Consider the following 20,807-nt stretch of genomic DNA (forward strand, 5'->3'; position numbering starts at 1 on the left):
TTACCATAAAAAGTTTTTCATATGCGGTAACCTTTCCTTCCTGTCAGTATTTCAGAAGCATCCTCTGGCCGAAAACATAAGAAAGGCTGTCGCGAAACGTACTCCTTCCCGCCTTGAGCAATCTCCTGTTTCAGCAGGCAAACATTTCCAGAATTGCCTCTTTAACCAGCATTAAATCATTCCCTCAATCTCTTATTCAGTGCGACGAAGAAACCAAGAGGTCTAGCTATAATTCAGTTGCCCACTTTGATTCGCTAGGTAAACATGACACGAAGCACAACCTCGTCAAATGATTTGAATGCGTGTTTACACGAAAAAAAGTGTTTTATTGACACATAAGCAAAAAAAAAAAAAAGAACCGTGTTAAACTATTTCTTGTTTCTTTCAGGTAAAACTGATTCTGAAATACGGATATCGAATCGAAACGAGAGAAGCCTAAATGCTCTTCCGTTGCGATTTGAATAACGTCAAATGCGGTGGTTGAAGACTAAACCTAACGGGGAGTCGGAAACCATTCACATTACAGATTCGCAACAAATTCACGAATCTCTAATCTCATGTGCGTTAAAAGAAAAATCACTGACCACCATACACATGGTTATTTAGCTAATATCAAAAACAGCTGGACTGATTTTGCAGTGTAGCACATTTATAGACTGCAGGCTTCAGAAAACTTTATTCATTACCCAAAAAGACACTCCCTAATTCTGAAATGTCTCGTTTCATACGTGCAACTCATTTTCTTTTTAAATTTTTTTTTTTCAGCTGCACAGTAAAAAAAGAATTAGAGTGCAGTATTGTATTTCTCAAGAACTCAACAACAATCAACACTACTCCTGATACTTCGCCCATATCCTTAACGATATTGTTATCAGCATGAAAGAACCATATGTTAGCAGTTCCTGCCAAAGGCCTTTATTTTCGCTTCAGTATTACTTAACTTGCGGCCTTTATTTCTCTATTGCCCTTCTTCTTTACTTGCTACGTTCATTGTTTGGCTTCCTATTCATTTTATATTGTTTGAACTTTCGCTCTGTTGTGCATTTCTGATTTTTTTCTTTCATCGTTTATGTATGCCTGAGGTCTGTCCCAGTTGCATCCACTGTCCTTTTTATCTCAGCAGTGGCGCTTCACCTCGAGGTATGAGCGCGTGCTCCCGCTTCGGATGGCGATGTAGGTGAAGCCCGGCGTCTTCATCAGCTGGTCGACGTTGTCGTAGTCGGGCCCATCGTCCTGCCACAGGATGCTCTCGCACAGATTGCTCACCACGATGGCCAACACGATGAAGGTGAAGAAGTACCAGAAGCCAGCCAGCACGCGCGTCGCTGGGGCCCTGCGGGGCAGGAAAGACATATTGATCGGTTGATGCAACAAAATGACGTAGAGGTGGATAAATCGGCGAGTTTAGGTTAACTGATTAATTGATTTATTGAATGATTGATTGATTGATTAATTGATTGATCAACTAAACTAGTCACTGGCCGAATTAATGAACGACGGATCGTTTGCTTGGATAATTTATTAAAACTGATCGATCGGTTGATTAATTTATTGATTAATTGATTTACTGAATCACTGGTTGAAAAAATAGCTGAAATAATAGTAGAAGGATTGGTTGAATGAGTAGCTGAAGGATTTATTATCACAACAATTTTTTCAACAATTGGTTGAACTAATTGAAGAATTGGTAGTATAATTTGTTGAAAGATTTAAGGATTGAAATTATTGAGGACTGTTTGACCATTAGTTGAGCGGCTGATTGATCGATTGATTGATTGATTGATCGCTCTTTTGCCGACCTAAACTGGTCGTTCATTGCAATACATTTCGCCATGTAAAAGTGGGACCGCAATTGTGTTCCATATATTCCCTAGCCCGTTATGCTTCATAACAGTTGTTTGGCTTCATGGACGCAAACGCGTGTACTTGGACATTTATTGATTTCCAGGAGAAAGCCTTTCTTCGGCACCCTCCATTGGAGACCGGTGAACTTTACTTGCTGGATTGTTTTGGCCTGAATGTTGCAAAATACATACAAAGCTACTGTATTAAAAAAAGGACAAATATGAGCAATACCTATCAATATACACCAGTACACTGCGCAAAAAGCGAGGAGTTTTGAAAAGAGACTTGCAGATTGAATTGCAAAACATTTATTTCGTCAAAGACGACAGAATGCAGATGATCCGTGTTAGGTGGCTATCAGTCCACGGCTGACAAGAACCTGAGTGGCCAATTTTTGAGTAAACCCGAGTTTGAACTCGAAGTTCTGAGCTGACCAACATAGCCTCCCATTGCCCGAGAGTAGGAACTTGTATTAGAGATTCCGAGGCGGCTCTTGTTTAAAATTCCACAATATGTGATCATAAGTGACTATTTCCCCACATAATGCACATTCGGGGTCGTAATCGCCGGGGTAGAATTTTGACAACAGGTAAGGAGTCGTAAAGAATCGCGTCTGGAGTCGCCTCCAGGTGGTCTCCTGCTTCTTATCTAAGGCTTTGTCTGGAGGGAGAAATATCCTACTTGCAAGCTTAAAATGATTAGTAATGTCGTAAAATGATGCTAGGCCAACCTTCGAGAAAGTCTCAGTAACTACTGCGTCCTCTGCTCTGCTGGCGAATTCTCGAGCTTTGATGTGTGCCGCCTCGTTACCGGGGTTTCTCGAGTGAGCCAGGACCAATATCAATTCAATAATTCTTCCTCAATACTTGGTTTCACCTAATATGCCCATTGCTGCTCGAGAAATTTTGCCCCTCGCATAACTGCATGCATATGGTTGTGGTTGTGGTTTGTGGGGTTTAACGTCCCAAAGCGACTCAGGCTATGAGAGACGCCGTAGTGGAGGACTCCGGAAATTTGGACCGCCTGGGGTTCTTTAACGTTCACTGGACTGTATGCATATGGCGAATTTATAGAGTCACTGAGTATAGTAGTAGCTTCGGTGTTAACGATATCCGAGAGAATTCCTTTTTTAGTATACGTATAGCATCGTGCGCGAAATTATTGAAAGCCTTAATTAAATGCAAGCCTAATATGGATTTAGTTCCTCAGCCGTGTTCCGTGTCTATTATGTCTGTCTTGAGTTGCAACATAACATCTTGTGTGGAAAGATTGGCCATGAAGCCTAGCGTAGGGTTTGGGAGTAAACTATTGTCCTCGGCGTATTCTGCAGTCCATTGAGATTTAGATGTTCCTTTCAATTTGCTAAGCAGGATGTCAAACAGATTGGGTGTAAATTTTCTATACACAATTTTTCGCCTGTCTTTACAAGGATTGCATTCATTCCAAAGAGACTTGTGGGATGTCTTTAGAATGAAAGAAATTCAATCTATTTTGCGCGGACGGGATAACAAACGTGAGGCGTAATCTTTTTTTCGCACCTAGTCCTTCAAAAAAGTGCTTCAGGTATGGAAGCTGCGCAAAGTCTGGTGTGCACAACTGTTTCTAAATAAAAGACGTAAGCCGGCCTGTAGTCATCATTCAGCTGCTGAAGCAAAGAGCTGTGCCGCATGAACTTTGAAGTTCGGTGGCTTATTCACCGCCAGAGAAATTTTTGTTCTTTCTTTGAGCTAAGCACATTATGATTTGCGCCAAGTAACAGCAGGTTAAATGGATTCATATGTCCGTTCCTGCTCGAAGCAGTAAAATGCGGTCGTCAATGAAGAGAAAAAAATACAGCCCCGTGTTTACCATGCAATAATTTCTGAAAGTAGCTAACTGCCTGTTCAATTCCGCCTTGCTGCTGCTTCAATAATGCTGTTCTTTAAAAGTTAGCTTGATTATTTTAAGGCGGTAGCTTTTCTAGGCTCATGGTGAATATCTCGCGTCTGCGAGGTATGTCCGCGAGATTCAGCGATTATGTCACAGAGATTCTGCGAGATTTCGCGAGATGTGTCAGCGAGACGTCACAATAAGTTCTGACCAAGAACCCAAAGAAAAGAAAGTAATGAAATTATAACGAGTCGACAAACACGCAAGGTAGAGGAACCTAGAGAAGAGGTATAGAGGAAAGGAAGAATAGAAGAAGGAGGAAATGCTTTCGCCATTAAGCTCCTAAGCGAAGCTAAGTGCAATAGTGTAATTCTTTTTTTGGGGGGGACCTATACACATTGTGCATTATTATTAGCTACAAATTATTGACAGCGACGAATTTTAATTTTCTTTATTTTCTACAGCGTCCACATATGTCCACCTTCTGCATGTCGGATTTGTAATAGCAATAGCAGCTGGGTAACACTATAATGATTTCGCTTGCAAGCGGTAACGGTCGTAAAATTTCCGCATGCTGCGGCGCAACCGTTATACTTAATGTCGAAGGGGGTTTGCTTGCAGATCTGTCCATTTTTAGCGTTAAATAAGTAGGTGTAATTATCATAACATTGGGCTAAAACAGTGCGCCTTTCACGAGTTCAGTGTTTGGCTCACTTCTGTACATCACTAAAATTGGCGATCTAAGAACATGCTGATGTTTTGAGGATACAGAAAGTATGATAATGGCTCTCGCGTGCAAGAGGAATATTTGAACTACTTTGAACTAAACAATGTTTCAAGTTGGACGAAAAAGTATGCTCTACCACGCTTTCTTACCCTATTATAAATCAATGTACAGTGGCGGAAGGGCTCGCTCTTATTCAACTTCATATTTAAGGCAGAACTATCGGCAAGACTCCATCTCCCTTATCCCTTCGTTCTAGTGTAGGTTAGCAAGCTAGATGGTCTTAGGGTTTTGTTCTGTTTTTTCTGCTCGAAGATATAGCCTGTATATACGTAAGTAGAACAACGGAAGTTATTTTTGTGAGCATAATTGACAAAGCCACTTACTCTGAAGGGAAAGTATACTTCTTTAACATTAACTACTCGCGCATTTTTACTCCTAAACCATAGAGAAGATGACTGATTGTTTTCAATATTTCGCATTTTCTCTTACTAACAACTGCAATCTGTGCCTTCTTTCTGCGCATCCTTTGCCAAAGGGCAAGTTTTTCGGTGAGCAGTCCCAACAGTCATCGGACCAGGCAGCCTGCCATGAAATGCTTGACTTTCTGAGGGCCTCCTCATCCAATTATAGGCTGCGACATCGTTTCGCACTTCTTCCTTCAGCGTTAACCCTCTACTTATCTTTTCACCCACTTCTGTCCAATTACGTTTCTCCTTTTGTACTCGAGAAAATAATAAGCAGGAATCTAATCGTGGTGCCGGTCTTGCCTAACCTCTAATTAGAACGCAGTCTAGCTGGCCTTAATGAGTACTGTTCAAGGAGTTCTTAATGCATAGGGCAGCGTTGAAATATATCCGGATTGCTTTTTCCATCTTCTTTCTCATCGTTTTTTTCTTTGGCGTGGCTTGAATGAACGTCTGTAGTCGCCTCAAGAACGAGATCACTGAAAGTGGCATAAGTGATTGAAAATTTCTGTGAAAGAGTACAAACACCGCTAAAGTTCGAGTCAAAGCCTCATAAGCATATAAAATGCTCTGCAAAACCTTAAGGAAGCTCTAATAAGCGCAGAGGCACTCCCTCATTCAAACTATGGGCATGTTTGATGTTTGTCTTTTATTCCGTCTTCATGAGGATCAAAGTGGATAGTGAAGACTGGAAAAAGAAAACTTCGAACGTTACAGGGATGAGATTATTTTTATCGCTTGGGCGAAAAACTGGCATCAATGGACGATTTCAAAGAGACTTGAGGTCAATACAGCAGGATACGGCCTCTGAAAGAAACACAAGCTGAAAAAAATTCTGTAGATTTTCGAATCTCGATATTAAAGCAGTGAATAACATGGTAATGGTAATAAATTTATCCTGGTTCTTATGCGTAACGTTTACTAAGCTCTGTTGTACAAGCTTTTGTCGGTTTTTCTTTGAAAAAAAAAAGCAAAAAAAATGGAGATGAAGCGCGCTCATATATGCGCCGTTCGATCCTACCGGCTCCTCTGATGTCATGTTTTTATGTGGATTATTAGCCTACACAGTATGGTTTGCGTGAATAAAAAATTAAATTTATTCCTTTATTACGTATACCTAACTTAACGATTCTTTTTCCTTTAACCAAACTATATTTTTTTCTGACGCATTTCAGTCGAACTAGACTAAAAAACCCCCTTGGTTTATGAAAATTCAATATAGTACCTTTCATCCAAGTTTCTTGCTAGGAGAGAATGCCGTTGTCGAAATTTCCTCTGTTTTCGATTTTTTATAAGAAGTAAAACTAATAAACAAACTGACTTATTTGTAAGAACTGCTTTACCCCGAGTTTGGCACATAATGGCCTTAGTTTCCTATCAGCCATAAAACCCAACACAACACAACAACACACACACGCAATATACTACCTTTCCTTCGAAGTTCTCTCGTAAGACCTGCTTCTATGTCGCTTCATCACTACCAAAGAGCCACCGGCGAGCTGCACAGAAAGTAGTGTCGCAATACCGTCATGTGTTTTTCGGATTCTTGTCTCTTGTACTTAAGTGAAGCACCTGTTTCAATGCAAATACATTTGAATTTATTTTCCAGCTGGAAGAGACCGGCGCTAATTTTGCGGGCTAGGTAACTTGACGGGTATTGTTATGGGCAACTACCAAGTTAAAGATCCCCTTTGCCACTGCAGAGCGCATTTCATATTTAAGAAAAGGCTCGGTGAACAAACAGTTCGCTCTTGTAAGTTTCCCTGTCAATTGGCTGCCATCGCTACAAAATTATTGTAGTGGACCCATCTATCAGAGCCTGTAACTACGCTGCAGCCACAGTGCTACAATACGAGCGTTAACACTGCTGAAAATCTTAAGTGATTAAGTGTAACGGATATATCGTTCCATGTATAGCACACATAAGCAACACATGTGTTAGTTTGCATTTGATGTAGGCTAATATATTAAAAAAATTCTAAAACATCTAGGCCTCGCTGAAAGTTACCCGTTTGAACGGGATAGGGTTAAATGCCTCTTTCTCCAGAACATCCGGCGTCCGCGTTTTCTAGCGAAAATACCCGATCCTGCCTCTGACAGGCAGTAGTTGGCAGTTGACATGATCGGAGGTTATTGGTGATCGGACCGTGTGGCGTGACGAAGCCACATGTCATGGCCGTGTTGGAGGGAGCTGCGAACTTTATGATGGGAACCTGAGAGAGATATCTCAAGGACTCTTGGATCCCTAGTCAGACCAACTGCCTCTACACTATAAGTACGAATATCCCTATAAAGGAGTAAAATTGGAGTAACATGTCCTTTAGCGCACTTCCTGTAGACGCAGGGTATTCTTTTTAAACCACGGGGTAGCTATTCGCTCACTAAGTCTACAGATTTCTATACTGTTGGCAGCAAATGCATATTCCCATCACAGATAGCGTTAATTTGATGTAATTAGCAATCGCAGAATACATTTAATCTCAACGCTAAAAATCTCGAGGTTACCATTTTAGAGGAGATCGAAATCTTGGCTAGAATAACTGTAACAGCGAGAGCTTCTGCTTCGCTTGCCGATCATAGCTAATTCCCATTTCTGGTGATGCAAATATACGCCAGGCCTTGGGCAGCGTACCCTGCTTCTGATAGGGAGTGCACTAGTGGCCATGATACTCCCTTTTTACTCCCTTATAAACTTATTGTTGTTTTGAGTGCTAGGCCACCCAAGCACGTTCGCACATCTGGTTAGAACTGAGCTTTATATTTGGACATTTGGTCTTTCATATAATGGGGTAGCGTGCGACTGTTTACTAAGCAGTATATCTGAGGTAACAGAGGCCCAAATTAAGGGAACATAGGCTAAGCGAATAGCAAAGTGCACGCATGCGATCGAGGATTGCCAAGAGTAAACCATAGACGGGAGCAGTTAGCGCTGTCGTGTCATGAACTGGAGCTTAAGAGTCCCCCATTTTTTTAGCTGATTGTCAGGGTCATCCTTACTGCACTCGCTGTGGCCGCTGACAATTTATTTTTAATTATATCCCATATACTGACTGCTATAGATAAACATTCAACCTCACACCATAATCTATCTTGTTTTAGATCGAGTTTAAGCAGACATTCAGAGCTGGTAAATTGTGTTTTAATTATACCCATAATCTTCTTTAGGCTGCTTAAAGGTAGATTTCCTTTGTCATTAAAGATGAGCTCAGTTATGTATACGACCCTAATGTTTTGTTCTTTCCATATGCTTCCAAGTTCCTCTCAGCAAATTTTATTGGGATCACACTGATGCAATTGTTCTCCCTGATGTTTATAACCTGTTTCAGTAACATTTCAGAGTATTTGAACGAGGTCCTTTCGTTCCTCTCTGACTAGGAATTTGGCTACAATATACAGTGTGGACGTTTTTCCAACTGTCTTGAATTTTGAGCACCATATGTTAGTTCGGTAGCACGGAGTTCGATGTGTTAGGTCAGTGAGTGGGAAGAGCTGTCCTCATTAACAATGATAGCTCTTCTGGGGTGAGTGAACACCTGCGAGAGTGTAATAATTGCAGCTCTATCTATGAAGATACACAGGTCTTATTTCGTCATCATCAGCAAAGAACCAGAGAGGTGATGGAAGCGTTCTACGTTGCAGCATATGGTAACTGCGTAAGCAAGCCTTCGATTTCACTATCTAATAGAGAAATTGGACATGTGCGAAGATTCTGAAATTGTTCTCTTCCTCTCCTGGATTTATTAATTGACTGTATCTTTTGTCGATTAGATACTTGTTCATATTTAAGAGTTTGTACTTTTTTCCAATTAACCAGTTGTGAAAACGGCGCTTGTCTTGTTGTATTCTTCTCTGTGTCCACGTTCCGTCTCCGCCCTCTTATCCATCGTGAAGTACCTTTCAGGGTAAATAAACGGAATCTGAAGTGGAAATTCGATCTCACGATTACAGTGTTGAAAAAGGAGCTCCACTTGGATGTGCGGTAAGCCGGGAATTCAATGGTCGAGAGTTGTTTTTTTATTTCCTTCACGCTCACGTTTGTGAGTGTCGCTCTACTTCCGTTCCTCCAATATGCATTTTTTTTATTTTTAAGCTTACTTCTTCGATGAATTGAACGTGCGTTTGATGCATTATGCAAGTGTTTGTGTTCCTTTTCTGTGCAAATGACATGCTCATGAATACTTCAACGAAGTCGGCTCTCTGAACTGAGGCGTTTAAAAGCGCACATCAAACAAATATATTCACCGTGTTTCTATTCCTGGCCACACACTGACTTGCAATAAGCTTTGATTGCTAATTGGTAAATTAAATTGTCGATGGTTCGTAGAACAATTGCCTCTATGATTGCCCCGGAGGTCGGCTTTATCAGATAAGATTCTTGCATATCTATTTAGTTGAAACGGTTCTTGGAACGGGGTGGGCAGTACATAAAGGTTCTGTCACCGGCGAATCGAGCACCCGTATAGCTAGGGTACTGAATTCCTTGGAAAGTATGCGAGAATTACAGCGACTTTTTTTCCCACCTCTCTTGAGTAGGAAGGGGCATGACGTAAAATGTGTCGAACTGCGACTGCCCCCCCCCCCCCCCCCTATCACGGTGATTACATTGCGCAAGCTCGAGCAGATCAACTTGTCAGCACAGAAGAGCCACGAGATGGGCAATGCTGAAAAAGAGCGGCTCATGGCACTTATATTTCGGTGGTTAGGCACTCTCCGTAGCACATAGATTTACAACGAACGCAAATTTGCGCAAATTGGCGATAGCTCAAATATACAGCGAGAGAAAACGAAAACCTTTCTCGATTCCAGTTCGTCTAACGGGTTTTGGCTAAATGTACGAGCAAGTCTCCATCGTTCTGTCAATATACTTCAAAGAAAATTTACAATAACCGATGCATCATGTCACTAGTCCGCTACGCGACTGTACTTAAGCCAATGAAAATAACTGAATTTGAAATTAGGAGATCTCAGAGTGTTGTGACAACAAAAATACTCGTGTGCTATGCTAAGATAATGGGTGGTTTGCAAACAGGCATTAATTGGCACTTTGCAAGATAAAGTCAGTTGCTGGCACACAGAGGTACTTGAGCTATCTATCTCATGTGACTGTCCCACTAACTAGGCTTTCTGAGCCTTTCTTAACGCTTAGGATACATCTGGGCCTTTCCAACTATGTATCTCTACATTATGCACAATATGCCAATAAATTTGAAGTGCTTTTGCGCCCCTGCAATTCAAAAAAAGCGTTACAGTTTTCTTAACTACATCCTTAACGAAGTAAATTCATTATCATTAAATCGTTTCTTTAGATACCTACATCATCATCACCACCAGCCCACCTTAGTTCACTGTAGGACAAGGACCTCTCACATCTCTCTTTAATTAACCGGGTCCAATGCTAGCCGCACTCAATTCATCATTGGGAATTTATCTCATCCGCCAACCTAACTTTCTGCCTCTCCTGCTACGCTTGCCTTCCTTTAGAATCCAGTTTCTCAGGCTACTTCTGCTTTTTTCTTTCACTAGTCATTGCCATCAAACGCGCAGCATCGGACACCCATGGCACGTAGCTATTTTCAAAGATGCCTCCAAAGGTGGTGAGAAAGCGGCAATCGGTATTTATTTCCAGGGTCTCGCTTGGAATATTTCTGCCCGGATTCCAGATTAACCGCCAATATTTAATGCGGAATTTCTTGTAATTGTTCTGGCCCTTCAAAAAGTTCCCCGCAAGGTACTCACGCAAACATACTCTCTGATTAAGTTTTAGTCCCAGCAGTGCTGGGAAGCTCGAAGGCACGTCTTTTGAAGCAATCCGTTATGTTCTTTCTTCGCTTGCATGTATAAGCAGCGAGTTATCAATGGGTTCTGGGGCAGCGGGTCATTATTCCAGCACAGTAATCGACTTCTTAGCGAGTTCAGCTTTCAGTGGCTCTGTAGCCAGGTTTGTACTTAAAATTATTTTGCTGAGAAAGTCTCATTTTGAAAGCTTCCAAATACTACACTCTTTGAGCAATGAGCAGCTCCTTGCGACTGTGGACATCGAACGTTTAAAGTTTCTTTTGAATATTTGATCTTGCAGCTCGAGGTAATATGAAGTCTCCGTGACGCTTTTACGTTGTAAAATACCTTGCCTCAATTTTTATTTATATCGCTGTGTATTCCTGCCGTCCAATCGCTGTGCTTCACACAATGATGTAGAAATATAAATCCTTACATTCTCTCCTGCTTGAGGTATGCTCCACAGAAGTGAAATTAGTTTGAATTTTCCTTCGTTTGGTTTCTTGCTTACAAATCCTGTCCTTTTGGTCGTTGGTGCAACCGTCTAAGGGCAAGGCCTAGAACCGTTATTTAATTTACTTCATCGGTACATTATTGCAACCGGGAGATTTCTTTCTTAGGACCTCTCTGTTTTGATTTTACTTACAAGTTTTATTTGCTTTCTTTTCTTGATTGCTATATCGACTATGCCAAGGGATTTTCCAAAACATTCCTCGCCAACACTGATCCCTAATTTCATAATTTATATCTGGTACAGCCTGTAACCGGATCAAGTATTCATTTCTTGTACCTACACTAGACCCTGACCAATCTCCCATGTAAGCAAGTGCGGTGCGTATTACTGAGGAGATGAGGACAGCAGCTTCTAAACACATTCGTAAGAGTGACACAGAAAACAGATTTTTGATGTTGAAATGTAGCCTTGGTGTCAGCGCACTTAGAAATGAGCTATAGAGGCTGGACCTCTCTTGCCAGGCTAAACGTACAACCAACGTGTCTGTGGAAGGCAGGCAATGTCCACACAGGTCTACTGCTTCTTACATGGCTTCTCTTTCTTTTGACTGAAACTAACAATATAAACAAACAAACAAACACACGTAATGAGCGAAGTGTATTGCTCGGTCACTGCATTGACCCTGTCCTCTTGAGAGACTTAAGCTCCGCTGAGTTCATTCATTGCTTTCCGCGCGATACTCATGGCGTCGACCTCACTGATAGCGAACGTTAGTGCTCACGAGAGCACATTACATGCTTCACATTCGCTTGGTTATTCTGGGAATGGAAGAACTGAGGAGCCAACCTGGAGACGCTGCGAGGAAAACAGCCGTGCTAATCTTAGCATCTTCTCCGGTAACTAAGGTGACGGCACGGACATCAGGGTCTTCTCTGTGCGCGTGATTCCACCCCGAGTGCACGATGAGTGTTAGATCACATTGTTTTTTCCTAAACCAATCGACAAGACATATGCTTAAGTCGAATATTGCCGACACTTAAGCTGGACCTTTTTGGTTGGTGACAAATCCTAAGATCAGGTCGCGTTAGATATATATGAATATTTATATAATATTTATGTGTCGCATAAGAAGTAATTGCGCTTTGATTCATGCTTGTATTGTGCATATTACTTTTCTAACGGATTGCGTCCTAGTTTTCCGGTGTTTCTATCCAGCATACACAAAGCAGGTACTATAATCACATCTTTATAAACTCTTTTCGTTACGTTTGTAGTAAGCAAAGACGTGGCACACAGGGTGACCGAACGTTGAAGTCACGTCTACTTAGAGTCGCATCACGTTCTCGGTGCGGGGTTTATGTTTTCTTTGATTTTATTCCCCTGTAGTGGCGTCACACCCAACAGGTGAGCCCAAAAAGGCGCCACTGTTCGCCCAAACACCGAGAGTAAATGGACGCGATGAATTGAGGGAGCGTAAATCATACTCAAGTATGATTTACGCTCCCTATGATGCCTGATGCTGACAGTTCCTACGCTGCCTACACTCTCACTCCAGCGCAGCTGAAAGCTGAAGGTGCGTCCGATATGTGTTGCCGACGCTGCCGCTCTCGCTGATGCCAGGCCTTCATCCCCGCAACTCGGGCCTTCTGCGCGCCCGATCGACAGCTGTATTGCCGATTAACGCAATAAACAGGGCAAGAAAAAGAACACACATGGACTGCAAACGCTGCCTGTGCTGGCAGAATATTATGCTGGGTGATAACGTAGAGGTATCTGACGAGACGGGGCAGGAACAGCTGGCAAAAAAGGCGATCATAGAGTATAACGACATTTCCTTTGTCCTGGCAGAAAGTTTCTTTTAGATAAGAACGAGTGTGATAATCACTGCTTTGGGAGGTTGTCGGAAGGGGAGAAGAGGGGTGTCACCCTTTCATTGCACTGTAGAGGTTTAGTCCATGTTGACAAAACGTCCGCATTTTTAAAATGAAAGCTTTATCATCTAATTGATCGAAATACCCATCGGCGGCATACAACTTTCACAGTCCGTCGGCAACAGTATGATGAAAGGGAGAAATGCGGTGCCTGCGAAGGCATTTTTAGTTTCGCGGGTCCGACGAGTGAGCAACAACGTAGTTGGGGGGATGTCCAATTACGGACCGTGGCTTTCCCTTCGTGCGAGGTGGCGCAATCCCTACATTCGTAACACAGGGGACATGTGCGATATTTTAAGGAAACGTGTGCGTTTTTTGATATTCTTTCATGTGAGCGTTGTTTACGCACGTGAGTGGTGGCCGTGCTGACGCAGTCGGGTGCAATGTGAAGAGGCTCCTGTGGCCTTTGCAGTCGTATTCATGCTATCACATTATAGCGCCTAAGCAGTCTTAAATACCTGTGCAAGATTTTTTCTTATAATGAGAAGCCCGTGGGTGAAGATAGCGCCACTGGATAAGTCCATTTAGGCGAAGAGGATTGCAGGCATGTTGCAGCATGTTGTCGCACTGCCGATGTGCGTTGACTCACCTGGGATCCAGGCTGACCCTCTGGTGAAGCAGCGTGGTGAGCACGAAAAGGAAGCAGTTGAAGAGGTTGAAGCGGTTTTCCATGCACTCTCCCCCTTTGCCGTCGTCCACCAGCATCCACTCGCGGAAGCTGAGCCGCGCGCTGATGTACATCACGAATATGGTGCACGCCGTGGCGAGGAGGATGTAGATCCACACCTACAAATCGCCAAAGTGATGGCATGAATATCGATTATTAGCCAAGCCTTGCTCTCTACTGAGCCTGTCTCTGACAGCCTTTGCAAGACGATAGATAGGAAACGGCGATGAAGTATAGGGTCAGTGCAGTACAGTACACGCACGCTGATGTCTTTTTAAATAAAGAACTCCAGCGCACTTGCTCTCTCGTGTGATGCAAACGGCTGTGAGGAACCTACGTAACATTGACTTAGGTAATGGAATATTATGAATTTTTATATTGTCCTGGGACCTCGGATTAATTGCAGCCATCGAGGCCCGGATAGGCACAACTAAACAGTTAAAACACTGAACGCTAGGATACAAAACACCGCAGAACAATAATTGTTTCGTTTTAAAGACACGGACCGCATGGCTATGCTTTAATTAGTTCTCGACGCCATACTGACGCAGTGCGATATAACACGAACGAAACATCCACTCTGAATTTCTAGTATAATGTGCCAAAAGACCATAACTTATTTATTCTAGTAAAGTTGGCCAAGGTGCGCGCCTCTACGAGCTGAAAATCAGCATTGCTAGTCAACATACAAGGCCAAGGATTACCTAGCCCTGCCGAAAACGTGAACCGGTTAGTGAACAGTTAACTATAGATATCTATGACTGTCAAACACAATTGGATTAACAGCTGCACAGTTGCGCCGCATCGTCAATATGCAGAGGTAGCGGCTGGCTGGAAACCACGAAAATCTCGCCTGACAAATATTTGCTTTCCGCACAAACATTTCAACCTAGCATGTACAGCGCGTTGCGCAATTAGAGGCGTACTGTAGAATGCTTCTCCCAGCTAAATCGTAGAATCCTCGCAGTTCAAATTTCGCACCGAAATCGCATTTTGTTGTTAGTATTTTTTAATGCCAAATTTGTTTGGGGTACTTGCTGATTCAATCTAAACAAAAAAGTCGAATGTTCTTACCGTATGCGGCGGCGGCGAAGCAAAAGAAACCACTGCCCCACGCTAACACCAGAGACGCCATCTTGTGTTGTTTCCCCTAACTCTGCCACAACAAAACAAGAGGCTATGGAAGGTTGTTGCACAAGGTGACGCCACCGGTGTTGATGTTAAAGCAATGGTTTCTTTTGCTTCGCCGCCACCACATATGGTAAGAAAATTCTACTTCTTTTGATTGAATCAGGCAAGTACCCCAAACAAATTTGGTATTAAAATATACTAACGACAAAATGACATTTCTGTGCGAAATGTGAACTACGAGGATTCCGTGGTTTGTTGGGAGAAGCATTCTACAGCACACCTCTAATTGTGCAACGCGCTATATCTGTGGAAGAGAGATCAAACTTAGTAATAGACCTGGCTCGTGGTTCGGACTAGAGGAAGCGAAAAGATGCGCCAAAGAGCGCACGACGCGACCTCCCTGGAGCTCTTGAGGAACGCAAAAATCCATTTTCTTCTCCTGATCAGTGATGGCAGCACCAGTTGCCCACTGCACGTTTTTGTGTGTTCGATCTGTGTAACTAAACTAAACCATTGGCTACCCATTTCTCAATGACCATAAATTTAGTATTTCGATCTTCCCGCAGACGTGCGGCCCAATTAAGTAGGCTACGACACATTTCGCTTTCAAGGCCAGTTTTTTTTTTCCTTTTTTTATTTTCTTATTGTAACCTTTGGATTTGCGCAGCAGGCTCGCAGCGCATGAGGGCTGTAGCGGACACGGAGGTCGCGTACCAGCAGCCACTAAGTTATTGCTAGATAGAGTCCCGATAAGGTGAAAGGAGATGCGATGCTATAACAAAAAGATACCTCTTCCTTTGCCATCCCTTCAACCCCACGGGTTCGCAATAATGAGAACGGCGATGGTGAACGGCGTTCTAATTATTGAGCAGCGTATGAGGCATATGAGTAGCGTATAAAGCGGCGAGGCGACTGCTGTGTTCCTTGACTGACCGAACCAAATTGAATGGCTAGCCCCGCGTCAAAAATTAAAGTACCTGAAGTAGTAGTGTGTGTATTTTTATGAAAGATTGAGGTACTTCGTCTGGAGAAGACGGTTCGAGAACGGCCGATCCAGACCAAGCACGGATTGATCTCGAAAAAAACGGTTAGGGGAAGGGGTCAGGCTGTTCATTTTGACATATATATTTTTAGACATTTTTCTTTGAAAAAAATAAGGCTCACAAAAACTTTTTGTCGCACCGTTGTTTGCTTGGGAAAGCGGAATCGATTACCTTCTCCGCCCTTGATAGAAACAAGTTCAATACGTAGAGCATAATATACCGCATAGGAGCAGCAATCAGCAAGAAAATATCTAAGCTCGGAGGGTGCTGTATTACGGCATAAGAAAGCCTTGTTTGGGTAATAGTAGCAAAGACAATGACGGTGATTTAGTTGACGATAATGATGATAGTATCGATGGCAATTAAGAATCTTGTAAAGTGCTTTCACCACTGCCGCTCTTAAGCAGACTTAAGCACCGTCTGCAACATTTTGTAGCCATAACGGTTCTGAAATTTATCAATGCAAAGAAATGTAGCCAAAGTCTATGCAGTTTTTTTTTTTTCAAACAATTTTTCTACAACCGGAGGAATTCAGAGCATATACGTTTTCGCATTTGCATAGCCAGCTGGTGTGCCGGAAACGTGAACTACGCGCTAAACGTTTAGCAGGGACGTGGAAATGTGGCTAGATTTAATGACGCTAACCGCAGTGCTCTCTGCCCTGTGACAGCACAATTCTTTTCTGATAGCATCTCTTACTTTTCTAAGAAATTAATGTAACTGAATGTTTGGCATCAGCCTCATTGTAAATTAGCTAGGCATTTCTCATAAGTTAGTAAAAATTCGCACTATTAAGGCAGAATCTACATATTAGGTTCAAAAATAACCAACCAAATATGAGGCACCTGCACGCCTTTCTCGCAGGGCCCAGTGTTGCGCGTCGCGCTGTTCCCTCTAGGTATCGTTGGGAAACTCTAATAGGGTGTCCAGCTAACCAATCGTAGCACTAAAGAAATCCTCGTTTTTATTATTTATCAGTAATACAGCAAAAGATGAAAACTCTCTGTGGTTATTAATTTTGCTTTGGCTTCATTAAAGAATTTATAGTCAAATTTGCGTACTATCAGGGACGCCCTGGTGGAAGGCACATATGTGTACACACGTTTGTAGATATTTGTACTGTCTATAACCTGATCTCGGTTATAGACAATGACCTATTTTGTGCTCTCTGCTGAAATTGCTACCTGGGGCAGGAGCCTCTGTCAGGCCATGTGCCTTTAGCTCTTGCTCCACTTTCACTGTAGACACAAAACCATATAAATAAATAAATAAATAAATAAATAAATAAATAAATAAATAAATAAATAAATAAATAAATAAATAAATAAATAAATAAATAAATAAATAAATAAATAAATAAATAAATAAATAAATAAATAAAGTAAGAAAGAAAGAAAAAAATGTTGACCCTCCGAGATACTTTAACGTGCACTGATATCGCATAGTTCACGGTCGCCCTTCAAAAAGTTGCGACTTTTGTTCTCAGTATTCGAGCCCCCTAACCACATTGTCTCAATGTAAAGTTCGTGCTTAAGGCTTGGTTAGCTTAGTTACATATTATGTTTGTAACACGAGCTTTAAAACGGAGCATACTCTCCAGCTCAGCAATTCTGTAAGGCAGCCACGTGGCGGTCGTGTGCACAGGCGGAGCATCCCCCTGCTAGTGTCAGTTGTAGACGATTTATATTTGCCTCCTTCTAATCTGGCAGAGGGCGCATCACAAGAGAATGTCGCTTTTTTTTTCTCTCTCTCAGCCAGAAATAATAGTCCACAAAAGCAACGTTTGAATCAGAATGGGAATACGGCTTAGGCGCATGCGCTGCAGATTCCTTCCGATGTAAGTGCAAGATGAGCAACTCGAATGGATGGGCAGCTGGAAGTGGTAAAAACATTTGTCAGGTCGATGCACATGAGAAGCTAAGAGAAACTCCTCATGAAAAGGCAGGAAAATTTTGCTCGGGTTCACGTGCTACAAAGACGACGCGGAAGTATTCCTCGCACTTCCTGCCAACCTGGAAAACCAGTGAGCTCTGAATTCGTTTTAATTTTGCTCTAATAACAATAATAAAGTACAAAACGTAGTATTGCATGCATCACAGGAGGAGGAGGAGGAGGAGGAAAGGCAGAGAGGTTAATCTGTAAAAGAAACTGGTTAGCTGGGAAAAGGGTTAGTGGGTATAAAGTTGTGGGTAAGAGAGGGATGGATGAAGTCAGTACAGTCACATCACAGCAGCCGCTGCTGCTGCATGACAGCGTTTTCAATAAAATGCTGCACTTGCTGCACTACGGTGGGTATAGTGAAGCAACCTTTGCCATTCTTCAGCTTTAACGAGTTCTCTTTTCTTTTTTTTTTTTGTGGCCGTCATCCTGCGCATTTCAGGTGACCCTCCTTCAGACCGCTAAGGTATTATGCTACCGCAAAGAGACCGATTTATTCTGCCAACATACGACTATTGGGCAACGCTGGAAACGACAGTTTGTGGGCAAAAGTTTATAATTAAGTACAATATGAGAACTGCTGTCTCCTTACCTCCCCCTCTGGCAAGCGCCCCCTTTAACTCCATTGCTAATTGTATACCTCCACGCCGTTCAGGGAAAGCGGACCCTCTCTCGCAGGCCTCATCTCCCCACTCCCTACCCTTGGAATACACCTCATCCATACAGCAGCTGGCCGCTGCCAAAGGACAGTTTACTGCTGTCTAGGTGGTAGCTAGTGACGAAATTAAAAAAAGACAATCGCTTATAGGTTTAACAGCGCGCCGAGAGAAAACGTCGGAGGTGGGCGCCGATCAGTTCGCATCGGTGGCAATGGCGCAGCGAGAGCGCACTGTATAGCAGCTTGCCGACGTCTTGACGCACAACAAACTCAGACCGATTGCCGATTACAGATAAATAAAATTTTAAATCCATGTGCACCGAGTTCAATTTTTTTGGCGGGGAATTTCGTCACGATCTCAAATTTCGATCCCGTTCCGGGAAAGCGCTCCCTTTCACTTTTTCGGTAATTTCGGCATGTGAGAGGCGGAGGTGCTGACTCGGAATTTGACGGTAGTTGCATTCCGTTGCCTGTTGATGATTCGGCGAGCTAATGCAAGTCTGACTAAAACTAAGGCAGAGTATGGTAGACTCGTATGCTAGGCTGAGGGTAGAAATAAGTAACAGAGAAAGATAAACTACTTGCCTCTCGTGTGAGGGGCAAGAAGAAAGACCAAATGCCTCCAGGACTCATTGGCTGTCCTCTCTTGGTGACTGCAACAAGGCCGGCGCTCATGAAGGGCAGGGTGAAATCAATCACACGCTCACGCATCTCAGTGATGGTGATATCCGCCAGCCCCAGGTCAGCTTTCTGCAAAACGAAAGTCGAAAAGCCTCACGAACAGACTCACTGTGACATAACCCTAACACTGATTCACTTAGGACAATTAAGTGCTGTCAAAGCAAAACCTAATGATGTTTTTCTCGTAAAGCCAACGTTTGTTTGACTGTCAAGCAACTGTACCCAGTAGAAAGCCAGGTGATATATAACTCTTGGTTCTAAAATTAGCGTCAAAATTATTGTTAGAGTCAACGGAACTTTAATAAATTCTTTTTCACGAAGGAAAGTAGGAAAAAAAAACTTTTATAACATGTGAGACATGAGAAACGTAGGAAAAACTGAAATGCTAAAGCTAGAGTACGTTTGAGTGTCCACCATGAAGAAAAGGATAGATAAAAGTACAAGAAGGAACAAGAAGCATGATAAAAACGCTACAGGAAGTCTGTGGAATTACCCAGACCTGTAGTGCACTCTGAAGGTTGACACGAGACTTGTGGCTCGACAACACTTGAGACCACGGACCAAGAAATTCCCATTACATATTTCAAAATGCGCTCAAGTACAGAGACCGGCGATGGTTTTCCGACAGTTTCTTATATACACAGACAAGGCATATGAAAAATTCCAAGCTCCTTGCAAGCTTTTCGGTTAGGGAGCGGTGAAGTGTTGTGGTTCCTGCTAAACGTGCAGATGTATACTATGGCGATATTTTATAACTAATTGAGAACAAAACCTGATAACATCCAGAAGACTGGGGACGCCATATCTATAAAGCCTCACGCGGGAATTTACTACGCTCATGTAAAACACCACCGCAGTAGTAGTTCAACACTGTAGTTGAGGCGCACAGCGCGCTGGAGTTGCACGTTCTGTAGTGAGAGAGTTTCTACGAGTTTCTACCTTGGCGCCCTCTCTTGAATGCATATCACGAACTTATAACAGGCGGCGGCAAATTTAGTGGCGGCATACAACGACAGATAGCGCACTAAATCTGACGCCGATAAAGCCGTCGATGAAGTCCGGATCACGGGCACCATCACTTCGATCGCTTGCGCGCTGCAGAGTAGAGCTTCGGATTTCGAATAGGGGATGCAGATGCCGCCACTATCCCTCTGAGCAGATTTTGCACAAGGGCGGCAACCAGTTCTTTCCGCGTTACTCACCCAGCAGTGAAGATATAAAATCTTTTAAAGAACATTTAGGCTGTCGATTCTTGTAGAGATTATCACATAGAAAAAAAAAATAAGTTTCTATTGTGATGTATAATAGATTTCTCTATGGGGAGCTTGTAATTTTCCATTTTACTGTTTGATTGTTCAAATACTCTACATGATGGGCCTCACAATCTTTTCTAGTCTACTTGATGCGAACCCCTGCAGGACCCCCATAGTTTCAAAGTGTGCTGCTGGGCGAGTTGGTGACTGAGCATGGTAATGAAAATAGCGCAGGAGACGAGACAAGAAGGTGGACACACTTCCACGTTGTTTACGACGTGCCTTTTTCTTGCGGGGCCTCGTACGTTGGTCAGATGGGGCGATGCATCAATTAGATCGCCTCAGAGAGCATGCCTCGTCCCTTGCTGACG

General features: G+C 42.8%; 1 protein-coding gene across 1 annotated transcript in view; it reads right to left on the reverse strand.

Moving 5' to 3' along the window:
* The window catches only part of LOC146207418 (glutamate receptor ionotropic, kainate 2-like), a 123,426-nt gene that overhangs the window by 14,763 nt on the left and 87,856 nt on the right, over positions 1-20,807 (reverse strand). The window contains exons 10-12 of the mRNA XM_084587224.1: positions 19,088-19,252; positions 13,655-13,851; positions 1,135-1,333 (exon numbers count right to left, since the gene is read on the reverse strand). Coding sequence (XP_084443350.1) covers positions 1,135-1,333; positions 13,655-13,851; positions 19,088-19,252 — 561 coding nt within the window. The remainder of the gene's footprint in view (positions 1-1,134; positions 1,334-13,654; positions 13,852-19,087; positions 19,253-20,807) is intronic.

This window comes from Amblyomma maculatum, chromosome 1 (genome assembly GCF_055883805.1).
Source record: "Amblyomma maculatum isolate TAMU_Amacu chromosome 1, ASM5588380v1, whole genome shotgun sequence".
In the NCBI taxonomy this organism is placed as follows: Eukaryota; Metazoa; Arthropoda; class Arachnida; order Ixodida; family Ixodidae; genus Amblyomma; species Amblyomma maculatum.